Genomic DNA, 12,013 nt, shown 5'->3' with positions numbered 1-12,013 from the left:
CCCAAAGGCACAGACAGATCCCCTTTTGTGGGGACACCCCCACAAAGCACAGCATCAGGTTTGATGGAACTGCTGAGAGTTAGTTATTCAGACTGACTCAGAATAAGCCACACACCAGCAATGATTTAGAATCCAGCCTGCCTTGAGTTTTCTTCCTCAGTGGAATCAAGCTTCAATAAATTCCAGTTCAAGTTACACAGGATGCTTGACATCTGAGTTTAACCTCATTTAAAATGCATTTCCTTGTACAGAATTTGGGTAGACAATAGGTAGCCAGTGGGCATAACTCATGGGAAATAACTCTTGACAATGTAAATGACATTGTGCTACAGAAAGTTACTTTTAAAAAAAAAAGGTATTTCACATCACTGCCACTTTCATTTATTATGACCAACAGAAACATGTTAACATGACAAAAGTATGTTTCAGTTTATAATTTAAATTAAAAAAAAAAAAAAAATAATTGCCCGATTTGGTTGGAAGTGTTTTATTACTTCTTTGAAACCATCTGCCATGATAAAATGTCAAAAGCACCGGTCAAGACAGAAATAAATAACACGATCTCATGTTAGAGAGAAAGTTGCAAATACAGTATATTAAATTATAGCAATTTGCTGCTTCACACCAAGTGATGCAGACAGCACGAGGGAGACAGTAGTTTTACTCACGATCATTGAAAGATCTATCACCAGAACAGGGGAGCTGCACACCCAACACAAGCCTCATTCTTCCTTTCACCCATTTACTTCATGAATTCAATGAAGAGTTTGAACTGGCAGTTTTGGTGGTTCAACATCCCCTTTCTCTAGAGGTAACAAGAGTGGTACAAAGCTTTTCATAAGCCCCACAAAAAGCCTAGGCTTTCATGTTTTTGCAGTCTTTGCTTTCAGGTCCATCCCCTGAAAATGGTCAGTTTAAAGCCACGTCTCAAGTCCTCTTTAGCACAGAGCAAAGAAACTCGGGGCAGGCAATAGATGCAACTTCAGTATCACAGTGTTTTGAAACTGCATTTCTGGGGCTTGGAGCAGAGCATCTCTGCAGGTTTATGGGGAGACTTGAATCAGTCAAAAAATGAAGGAAGTTACAGTCCCTTTGGGAAAAAGAACCCCCAAAAATATATAAAAGCAATATTAAAAATATTAAGACAAGGCCTCTACAATTGCACACCACTTCAGGCCTGAATTAAATTAAGAGTATTCTATTACTTATATGTTGCCTTAATTCCTCTTGTACGGCCTGCAGCAAAGTTTTCCACTGAAAAAAGCAGTGAAAGCCCCAAATTCTCCACTGAAGGCCTTGTAACATGTCACTTGCATGACATCTCTCATGGTCAGTAAAAGACCACAAACACATCCTCTCCTAGGCTGGCAACTGAGAGAATTTTCTGTCAGGGAAAATGGATATAATATCTACTGTAGTGAAGCCACTTCTTATACAAAAATCATAACCCATATGGACAAATGCACTGTAAAATAAACAACTTATCCAGCAGCTACAGTTTGAAATATCCAAGACCCACTGCAGCAGGCCAGAGAGAGATTCTCTTTTTTGGGTTTCTACTCCATTTTTTCAGCTTAACTTCACTGCTTTAATGTGATGTCTGTACTTTAAACTAAAAAAATAATGCATGAAAAAAAAATATGATCATCCCAATGAAGGAAAATCATTCCCATGATTACTCAAGCTCAGAAAATTTTTTAATTAACTAAACATGTTAAATTATGCCAGTGATTACATCTTGTTATTTACAAGATCAAGTACCACTGATTCTTAGTAATGGTGCAGTATCTAAATTAAGATCACAGGGGTTGGATTACGTTCTGGTTGCTAAAAGCTTTCCTTTTTAGCTGTCTATCCAGTTCTTTGGAGTTTTTGAGTCTGGAAGAAAGGGCATTCAGTCAAACAATTTTGTGTCTCAACAAATTTTACATCAAGATCAATTTTTGATATCCAGTCCCATTGACTCAGTAACATGGTTTAAATTTGAAGCCTGTAACAATTATGACATAAGAATATAGAAGACAACACATTTTTGTTCACAGTAACACACTAATTACTGTAGTCACTGGTAAACTTCAATTTTTAATTATTCTTAAGTACTGTGTTTCAAAATACCTCTGCATAGAGCACCAAATTTTTTTTTGTGTGGGAGCATCAAATTTCCTGACATTTTCCATATAATCCTTACAAACACCTCACAGATCACCAAACTTGTACTTTGAAGAATTCTACAGAAACATTGCACAGACGCTGTACCACAAGGGCTCGTACATTCAAAGGCAGCTTTCTGGAGTGCAGGTCCATCCATTCACATTGGGAAAAAAGTTCACAGAAACTCCAAAAATGAGAAAATGAAGCGAAACCTAGTGTGACTTTACACCAATAAGAACAACAATAAGGACAATTACTATAACAAACAAAATTAAAATAACGAGCATCTTCCGATTCTTCTTTTGATATTGCTCTGCCTATAAAACAGAGAGGAAAGAGTTAATAATTAAATTTTTGCAAGGCTGAAGTACAGACTCTTGTTTAGTTTAAGAAAGCAATTCACACACAATAATTCTGATCTGCACCAAAAGCTCCAGGGAAGGTAAATGTGCACTGAAGTCACGTCCACCCGTGTTAAAGACTCAGTTTGCTAAGATAAGATTCCTGTATCATATCTGAAGGAAATTAAAATTCACAACTTCCTTTTTTAATAGGCACATTCTTGTAGCTGGTCAGCTGTGCATTTTCATTTAATTTCAATGAGAACTGAAAGGTTTATTTTTGAGTTGATTCTCAAGTTTTCTGCTTCACTCCTTCTTTCTTCTAACCATCTCATCCCTCTCTTCCTTTTCCCAGGGGAATTAATAGGACACAACATAGAGAAAACTCCCCAAAAGCCAAATGAAAGTCTACTAATAAAAGCTAAACAAAACAAAGCTTGTATTTTGTTTTTAATTAATAAAGCCTTCAAAATAAAACCAAAACAAAACTACCACAAAACTCTGATCTGCTGAGATCAATGTTTAAAAAGGCTTCAGGTGCTCATAGCAAAAGCTTCACCTTAAAGCAAGAGGTTGAATCTGACATCTAACAAGTGTCAGATGGCAAGATAAATAATTAATAATTATTCTTTCTGCTCACATGATTGAGATAATGTTTTCAAACTAAAATCTGCAGTGAGGTACCCAATAACCAGCCCTATTCCCAAGTGCCTGGCTTTTCAAACAGAGAAGAAATTGCAGACAGGTCCCACCAGGTCAGCAATATAAAATATCAAAGCACATTGGTTGGATGCCCAGAAAGTCATTTAAGAAATTAACTGGAGGCATCAAGCATGACATTAGCAGAAGTTATATGGAAAGCTCCTCCTGCAGTACAGCTGGACATTTCATACTGTACAGAAGGAATTTCTAAAAGGGACAATGTCCAATTGAGAACTGACCGAATAACTTAATAGCTATTTAATTATAAAAGCTTAATAGATATGCAAAATGGCTTAAGTATTGCATTAGCTTACCTTATGCAGTTGTTTTAGACCCTCTTCAGTTTTCATACATGACTGTTCAATATTATAGTCAATTCTATCTAGAACTGTTCCCTAAATAAAATGGAGAAAACAAGCAGCAAATTGAACCTAAATGAACTTCAAAAGCAAATGTTATCATAAGCAGCAGAGTAATTAACAATACTCACATCAAACAGCTATGAACAACTATGTAAACAAGGAACTTTTACAGAACCAGTTGGGAGTTTATTAAACAACTTCCTTGCTCAGTTCCTAATAGCAGCTCTGTCACCATCTCACATCACATCCCTAAAAATCACCTTGATTCCAGACAGGTGCTGTTGGATAACATATTTACCATAAACTGAATCTCTGGGAGAAATAACCAAGAGAACTTTGCCTTTCTATGGTATTTTCTTTTTTTTTTTTTTAAAGTCTAACCCACATCACCAGTTGAATTTTTATTCACCTATTTTCATTAACTCAACTTGTGGCCGATTTCAAGCAGAGGAAACCTGAGCATGAAGAAGTAAATTAGAAAAAGTGAGTCTGGAAGCCTTCACACTACCTGGAATGTGCCATTTCTTACTAACACTGTGCTGTCAATGTACCTGTTCTACTATCATTGCTCCCAGGTCCCTAAATATTTCGTTGAGATCGGAGATTGACTGCACAATCTGACGGATTTCCCGTTCCCTCTCTTCCACCATCAGTGTGTTTTGCTCCACCAATGCCAGCTGGTCATCTGTAAAACCCTGTTGAAATACAAGATTTACACGTTGAACTAATATTAACAGCATGAAAATATTAGAAATAATTAAAAAGATAATAAGATTTCATAACTCAGATATCTATAATCTGAGAAAATGCAATTAATATTGAATTTGTGTAATAACAACTTACTCTATCATAAAGTGTATCATCCTCCCCATCATCCATCAGTGGGACTGAGGTGTCAAAGAAGTGTTTGGACCTTTCTTCTCTATTCTTCATACCTGTAAAAGACAAACTATGTTTGAGCATGATATTTAAGCACACTATAATCAGGGTAAGGTCTGAAGCACCAAACAGAAAAGCACAAAAAAAAAATAAATCTGGGTAGTGAATTACATAAATCACAATATTTAAATTTTAACTGTCAGGCTTACTATTTAACAAAAGCATAACAAATTGAACCAGATTTGCAAGACTGATTAAATCAGTGATTTTTAAGTTTTTATGTTCCATGAAGTTAAAAAATTTAGGAAAGTTAAGAGCCTTAAAGTGTGATCACTCCAGGCTATTTTGTAAGAAATTCTCTTATGAACACTCCTTGTCTGAACTGTGATCTTCAACTCCACCTATGCCATTTACACCACAGGAGGAAGAAATATCAATATTAAATTTGAAGATAAAGTTTTTGTGGGTTTCTTTCAAGAATAAAATAATCTGGCTCATGTTAAAACAGAATTGAACAAAATTTTACTTTTAAACAGAAATGGTTGCACTTCCAATGTGTTTATGGATGCAGAATTTTAATTTATCACAGACAAGCTCTTAAGCTTTATCTATCAGATAAAGCATTATGCAATAGCTATCAGTGGCTGCTTCAACAGTGTAACAGATGCAGCTTTGCAAACAACAATTTGAGAAGCAAAATGCATTAAAAATGTGGATGGATGAAATATAGTTTCCTTGATACACTCAGCTACGACATTTCTTCTTTAGCAACAAGAAAAAGCAGAACAAAGCAGTTTGAACATGGGCTGTGAACCAGAAACTCCAATTCTAACCTCTAGTCAGTTCTGTGCTTCAGTTTTCCCAACCAAGAAAACAAGCACACAGTGAGTGCTTTCCAGAGAAACCCAAGCATTACTGTTCCATCTCTTATGCTTACGTTTGAGATAGTCAGACTGTGCATGCCTAAAGTTGGTGGAGAGGTCCTGAAGGGACTGTGCTAAGGAAGACACTACATTCCTGAGAACACGTGCTTCTTGCTCTGTACAAGTACGTGACCTGCTCTGCAGCACCTGGACTGCCCTCTGACATCTGTGGAATAACTGAGAAGACAATCCCATTAGTGGAAAAACATACAGCAGCACACACCTTGAACAGCACATTGCAAAAGTGCCACATTGAAGACTAATATTTTGATTTTTACATTTTTAAAGTAATTTTAAAACTTGCCCCGTGCAATGTTTAAAAAGATACGGAAACAGAACATAAATGAACAAATAACTTCAAGCTAACAAGGTAGCAGAGTAACACAACTCCCTCTGACCAAATTGCTTCATTATAATTAGCTCAGAATAGACATCTGCAGATACAGATTTCTCCAAGATAATTGTAAATTTGATTTGAATAATCTGCCAATCCTATTCCAAGTAGAAAATCAAACAGGTATGGGAAAGAACAGGGAGGTTTAAGTGACTTGTTGGGAAGTTCAGAGCTGAGCCCAGGACTTCTGGATTGCTCCAACACAGATCACAAAACAAATCCTTCCTCAGAGCAAACCACTGCCTCATCCTAATGCATTAAAGATGTGCCAGACTGGAGGTTTAGGACACAAAGCACTCGTACCTGTGTGATCTCCTGGGTTGTTATTTCTATTGCCCGTTCCTCCTCACTGCTGTCATCCAGTGTGGGTCTGTTTAGATGTTTATCATGAAGACTGGCTAATTCTTTCATCTTCTGTTTAACCCTGGCAATATCATACTGAATCTAAAACAGAAAGTCCAACAGGAAGAAAAGGAATTAATTCATGCTTCAGGGAAAGAAGGTTCTGACAAATGTTAGACAAAAATCATTGAGAGAAATCTGTAACATTAAAGGCAGACCAAATATTATTAAAAGCCACATAAAAAGCTGACTAAGAAACTGAATACTCTTAATAGACTTTGAGTTTGCTACTTTTTTACACCTACTCAATAATCTCAGACAAGACTGCTGCTTTCAAATATGCTTCATTAAGTTGGAATAATATTTTTATAATTATACAGCATCACAGCAAGAATATTTAGCCAACTTCCAAAAAAAAAGAAAAAAAGAAAACTCAGGTCACACCTTCGACTCTGTCAGAAATTGAAGAGCCTCAACTCAGCAGTAGAAGTTAAATGCTGTGCTTTCCACCAAGTAATTAAAAATGTAAATGTAAGGATGATTATGATAGCAGTAAAAAGGAGACTAAGCATCTTTCTGCAGCAACACAAACTGATGAGCCAACATGTGTTCTGAGTGTACATTTAAAAAAAAGGATTTTCTCAAAGTCAAGAATAGCTTCACACTCCAAATACTGCAGAAGGTTTTTAACTGGATGCTTCCAGAATCATTCCCTTGTGTTTGTCCAAATATTTCCATAACTTGCAAGGCATCCAGACTGCAGAGGTAGGAAAGCTCTCCTGCTAGAAGACACTAATGCTTCCTGTTTTCAAACACTGAACTGCTCATCTCCACCATTTTAAGGTCTATTCAACTGGACTCCTCACCAGCTTCAAACAAAAATTCTTATTGGAATCTTTGAATTTGAATTCTAATACTATTTTTTCTGCAAAACTGACAGCATGTGAGTGCAGCACTAAGAAACCCGTGTGGGAAGCCCAGCAGTGTGCTGGACGTGCCAGGCACAGCACTCACCTCGTCTGCCCCATCCACCCACTTGGGGGGCAGGCGCTTGGTCACTGCGATGGCGGCCTCGGGGTCCAGGCTGATCCCCGACACCAGGGCCATGCGGTCATCAGCCAGCTGCAGGGACACCAACAGCTCGTTAGCTCCTCCTCATTACAGCCAAGTCCTTCAGCAGCAGGCAAAGGGTGTGTCTGCCTTCCCGTGGAAATGAACCCCAGAGACGTGTTTGATCAAACACCTCATCTCCTGCTTTGTCCCTCTGTGCTAACCTGCACCCTCCCATTTCCACAGCGTCTGAAAGCTTAGAGTTACTCTTAGAATAAATTCTCAGCAAATTTTCCAGGAGGAAAGATGGTACTACAGTGAGAATTCAAGTTACTCTCAGAGATGCTGGTACATTTCTATCAGACAACAATTCACAGCAAGTGTTGCACCACGAGTTTGAAAACTGCATTTGGGAAAATCTCAGAAAAAGAAACGTTTATTATAACTGCTTGTTCTCAAACAATGTTATTTTGAAGAACAAACACTCTGGCAAACTGACATGCAACTGAAATGGTTAAATTACTTAGTGATAATTAAATTGTGCTAAACACAAATAGTCAAGGCAGTACTGGAGATGATCATCAATGATACCACTTACAATATTAACTAATTACTTGGGAAAGCTTTCATACAAACACTTCCCTTCCCAGTTGCTCCCAAATTTGTAATTTTCCTTCATCAGGCCTGGAAAGTTTTGTGGTTCCCTACCCCATCCCTTTTAAAAAAACAATCCCACTTCTTTCCTGAGCAACTCTTTCTTGAAAACAATTTCTTTATCCATGACCTTATTTCCTGATCAATAAAGTTTACATAATTTATGCACAGCATGAAGAATAGTTCACTGTGCAAAGTCACTCTGCCCCATGTGTGCACAGTAAGTCAGACTGGTTCATACATTTATCTATTCACAATATAACATCACAAAATGCTTCATTTCTCTATGTGCACAGACACTCCATCCTTTACAATGAAATTCCATAAACCAGCAGAATAAAGAAAGAATATTTTAGCTCAGTGATGTAGGCTTGATGCACCATGGCAGAATAAAATGTGAAGAACAATACCTCATCCAGCTCCTGAAGTGATTTGTGGATCCCATCAGCCCCATCCAGTTAGAGACAGCAAAAGATAAAAGGGAAAAAAGAGACATAGGACAGATATAGGGCATGGTCAGTTGAGAAAATACTGATTTATTTTTAAAGCATGATGGTTTACCAAGAACAAACAAACTGGCTTTTAAGACATGGTTAATCAATAAATACATCATGATACTGCATTTTAAGTCAGCATTTTGCTTAATGCACCAACTTTTAAAATAAATACTTCAGTTCCTTGGTAAACAGCAAGAACATAAGAAATCAAGTGCAGAGCTTGGTTTGTTTTACAAAGTAATTGTACAGTGAACTTTCTAAATACTAAAATGTCAGGCAGAAAATCTGCAGTAGAATACAGTGAAGAATGACAGCAAGGGCAGTCTGACTGCAGCACTCAGCATCACTGGGTTTGATTATGATTGGAGGGGGCACAGAGAAGCTTTTGCAGGACATTTATTGACAAGCACCCCAATTTTCAAACAGACAGCAAAAGACAAAATGCACAAGCAAATGTTCAGTCACTTCTGTACACACTTGAGCTGTGCTGTTTTCAGAGAACATCAACCCTGCAGGGATCTGAAAAAATACACAAGGACACATATCTGCACCTTCCCTGTTGATCAGTCCTTGCACTGGGGAGGGGATGTGTGAGCAAAAGGATATTTCACTCCAAGATTAACAAAGTCAGACCTAGAATTGGACAAAATACCTGTGGTTTAACAAAGCAGCATCAGGTAGTATGAGATTCCCCAAGCTTTTGGAAGAGGATTCTACTGATAAAGATGCTGCTTTGATTGTCTGACTCCAGGAACGCAATTCTTGACAGAGAGTTCTCAAAGCAAAGGATTTCTCAAGGAGAAAGCTGGAGATGAACTAAGGGGAGCTGAAGCTGAGGGCTGGAATTTGCCAGCCTGCCCTGCTGGCACACAGCAGCTCTGCCTGGGGCACCACCCAAGGGAAATCTGCAATTCTGACAGTGACAGGCACCTAAAACCATGAAAGACAAACAGCTCACACTGACAACTCCACACTTCTTGCTGAAACAGGTCACTTATAGTGACTGTGGGACTCTGAAATGCCCATCAGGGCCAAAAATTACTCCTTTACCCATCTGCACAGATGGACAATTTCCAGCCTCTGAGAGCCTCCACTGCATTTGAGTGAGCAGCCCAGCAAAAACCTTCAATTAATGTTAACAAACACTGCAAATAAATATTTCATGCAGGTGCTAAATGTTATTGCACTGGCTGCTGAGTAAAGTGCAGTTTCATTGCTCAGTAGTAGTGAGTTCAAAATATCACTACTTTTTCTAGGTGGTATTTTAAAAAAGCAAAGGATCTACAGAAGTGACATAAAAAAATGAACAAGGATTAAATGCAGAGCCAAAGTACACATGTAAAATACAAATTACTATTGACATTTCCTGTTCTGCAAATGCAATATGATACACAGCTTTTATTAGACACAGGTATAATAAAGTTAGCAAGGAACAAAGACCATTGACAGCAACAGGAAGCACTGCTTTTCATTAAAAAAATGCATTAATGTAAAGCTATTTAGAGTGATGAGAACTGCCAGCACATATTTACTGGTGGCTATGACAAATAAATGATGAGTTTAAACAGAAAGTGTGAAAACTTGAGCAGAGCTGAGCTGCCAAGCAGCCCATCACGGCCTGACTAGCTGAAAACCTAGAAAAGTTATCAAGAAGAAACTGCCTCTAGAAGAAACTACCAGTAACTCCTGGTAGTTTCTGTAAAGAGGAGTTACACTAGAATCTACTTTCTCACAGATATGTTTGAGTATTATTTGTATTGAGGGATAAATAAAAAGGGCAATGAACATCAGAGCAAGTTATGGAGAAATTTAAGCAATGGGAATAAACTACACCAGTGTATTTAACAGTGCCCACAGTGAGGTGAATAGAAGAGTTCTGCTTTACGAATTTATTTCTTTTTGAAGGTAAGGAGGCATCAAAAGCCTCCTGTCAATGCTAACACGAAGCTGTTAGAACAGTGACTGATTCATGATGCGAGCAGCACACCCAGATCTCTTCTATTCCTTTAACCTGAAGGAGTGGGAAAACAGGAATCAAGAGGGCGGGGAGGAGGGGCAGAGGGAGGAAGGTCGGGGCACGGGGGTTTGAGGAGAGGGCTCGGGGAAGGGGAAGCGGGGCGGGCGAGAGGCCGGGGCGGGGCAGGGCCGCCCGCAGCCCGGGGCGCGGCGAGAACAGAAGGATGAAGGGAGGAGACTCACCGCAGCAGCCATGCTACGTGAATTCAGAGGGCTGGAGGAGCCGAAACTACTCACTTGCTCGGCCAGCAGCTGCCGGCTCTGCACCGCGTTGTTCCGCAACAACAAGAACGCGTCCGTGAGACGCCGGGTGGCCATGGCCCCCCGCCCCGCCGGGCCCCGGCCCGGGACAGACGCGGCGGCCGCCCCGCAGAGGGTCGGGGCGGAGACCCGTCAGAGGGCCGTGAGCGGGAGCGCTCAGAGGGCCGGGGCCGGGCCGGCCCTGCGCGGGAGCGGGACCCCCCAGCCCGGCTCCCCGCGGCCGCCGGGCGCCGCCATCGCCCCGGCCCGCACCGGCACTTCCGCGTTGTGCAGCGCCCGCCGCCTTCCGGCCGCGCGCCCGCGCCGCTCCGCCCGGCACCGCGGCCGCGACAACAGAGTTCCGCTGCTCCGGGGGCCGGGACAGCGACACTCGCGTCCGTGTCCGTGTCCCTGTCCCTCTCCCTGTCCATCCACACGGCCATTCCCATGTCTATGTCCATGTCCGTGTCCATCCCCACGTCCATCCTCACATTCTTCTCCAGTCCATCCCTACATCCATCCCCACTTCCATCCCCACATCCATCTCCATGTCCAGTCCCACATCAACCCCACGTTCATTCCCATGTCCATCCCCATCCCCCTGCCCCATCCATCCCACATCCATCCCCATATCCATCCCCAGTCCATCTGAAGGTCCATCCCCAGTCCAACCCTTCATCCATCCCCACATCCATGCCCACATGCTTCCCACATTCCATATGTTTTTTTCTTCTGAATACCTCCCACTTGTTCTTTGCCATTTCCTTTGCTTTCAGTCAATTTTCCAAATAACGACACTTGGCTTTGGTTTTTGGGTTGTTGTTGTTGTTTTGTTTTGTTTTTTTCTGATCCCAACCATTCAAAAGCCAGGATGTTCCCTGAAAGTCAACAAGCCATTTAAAATGACAATATGGGGCTTGACTTTTCACAAGAGACTTTCCAACACGGTGACTAAGATAACTTTTCTCAGCTGCTCTGTCAGTCCCAGTGTGGGGCAGATGTGACACGGGGCTTGGCTGCCTCCAGTGCATCCCATGCCTTTATTCCAAGGGACATCTGACAAATCCCCCGTGGAATCTGCAGTGGCCACTGCCCAGCACAGCCAGGGAGCTGCTGCCCACGGATCATCAGGAGACTCCCTCGCTTAAACCCTCAAAACACCCCCCAAACCAGCCACTATTCACACATGTGGTAGGAACAGGGACTGTAATCACAACCACATTTTCTGGAAATGTTATCTCGTTTTATTGAACCGCCTGGGAAAACTTGTACTGTGAAAAATAGGGGGGAAAAAATTCCCTCTGCTATTATAAGATATTTGGGCAGTTTTCTTGAGCAGCCCTTCTGCTTCAGTGGGAGAGACCTGAAAGTTGGAATTTAGCAGGGAAATAAGCTGCAGCCACACAAGGCCTAGTGCACGCATTTCATTCTTCGTGGTCTGGTGAAATCTGCTTTCACTTTG

At 40.8% G+C, this 12,013-nt stretch overlaps 1 protein-coding gene across 3 annotated transcripts; it reads right to left on the bottom strand.

Annotated features, from left to right (window-relative positions):
- Positions 1-861: 861 nt before the first annotated feature.
- Positions 862-10,842, bottom strand: STX16 (syntaxin 16). Of its 3 annotated transcripts, XM_056507340.1 has the most exons (9): positions 10,549-10,842; positions 8,209-8,253; positions 7,109-7,216; positions 6,056-6,196; positions 5,373-5,535; positions 4,400-4,491; positions 4,108-4,251; positions 3,509-3,589; positions 862-2,468 (listed from the first exon to the last, which is right to left on the bottom strand). In XM_056507340.1, the coding sequence occupies exons 1-9, from the start codon at positions 10,627-10,629 to the stop codon at positions 2,364-2,366; spliced, it is 960 nt and encodes a 319-aa protein (XP_056363315.1). In that variant the 5' UTR covers positions 10,630-10,842; the 3' UTR covers positions 862-2,363. The 3 variants fall into 3 exon arrangements, with proteins under 3 accessions (XP_056363315.1, XP_056363314.1, XP_056363317.1); XM_056507339.1 differs by lacking the exon at positions 8,209-8,253 and having other exon boundaries at positions 10,495-10,842; XM_056507342.1 differs by lacking the exon at positions 8,209-8,253.
- Between the last annotated feature and the right edge of the window lie 1,171 nt (positions 10,843-12,013).

This window comes from Oenanthe melanoleuca, chromosome 20 (assembly GCF_029582105.1).
Source record: "Oenanthe melanoleuca isolate GR-GAL-2019-014 chromosome 20, OMel1.0, whole genome shotgun sequence".
NCBI lineage: Eukaryota > Metazoa > Chordata > Aves > Passeriformes > Muscicapidae > Oenanthe > Oenanthe melanoleuca.
The sequence above is the reverse complement of the archived record's forward strand: the minus strand, read 5'-3'. Positions and strand labels throughout refer to the sequence as shown.

Excerpts from the sequence above, each read along its gene's own strand:
- STX16 (XM_056507339.1), bottom strand. The coding sequence starts at position 10,629 with ATGGCCACCCGGCGTCTCACGGACGCGTTCTTGTTGTTGCGGAACAAC. Across the intron at positions 6,197-7,108 it reads GGGTGGATGGGGCAGACGAG|ATTCAGTATGATATTGCCAG; the intron begins GTGAGTGCTGTG and ends TTTCTGTTTTAG. Across the intron at positions 5,536-6,055 it reads CAACCCAGGAGATCACACAG|TTATTCCACAGATGTCAGAG; the intron begins GTACGAGTGCTT and ends TTGTCTTCTCAG.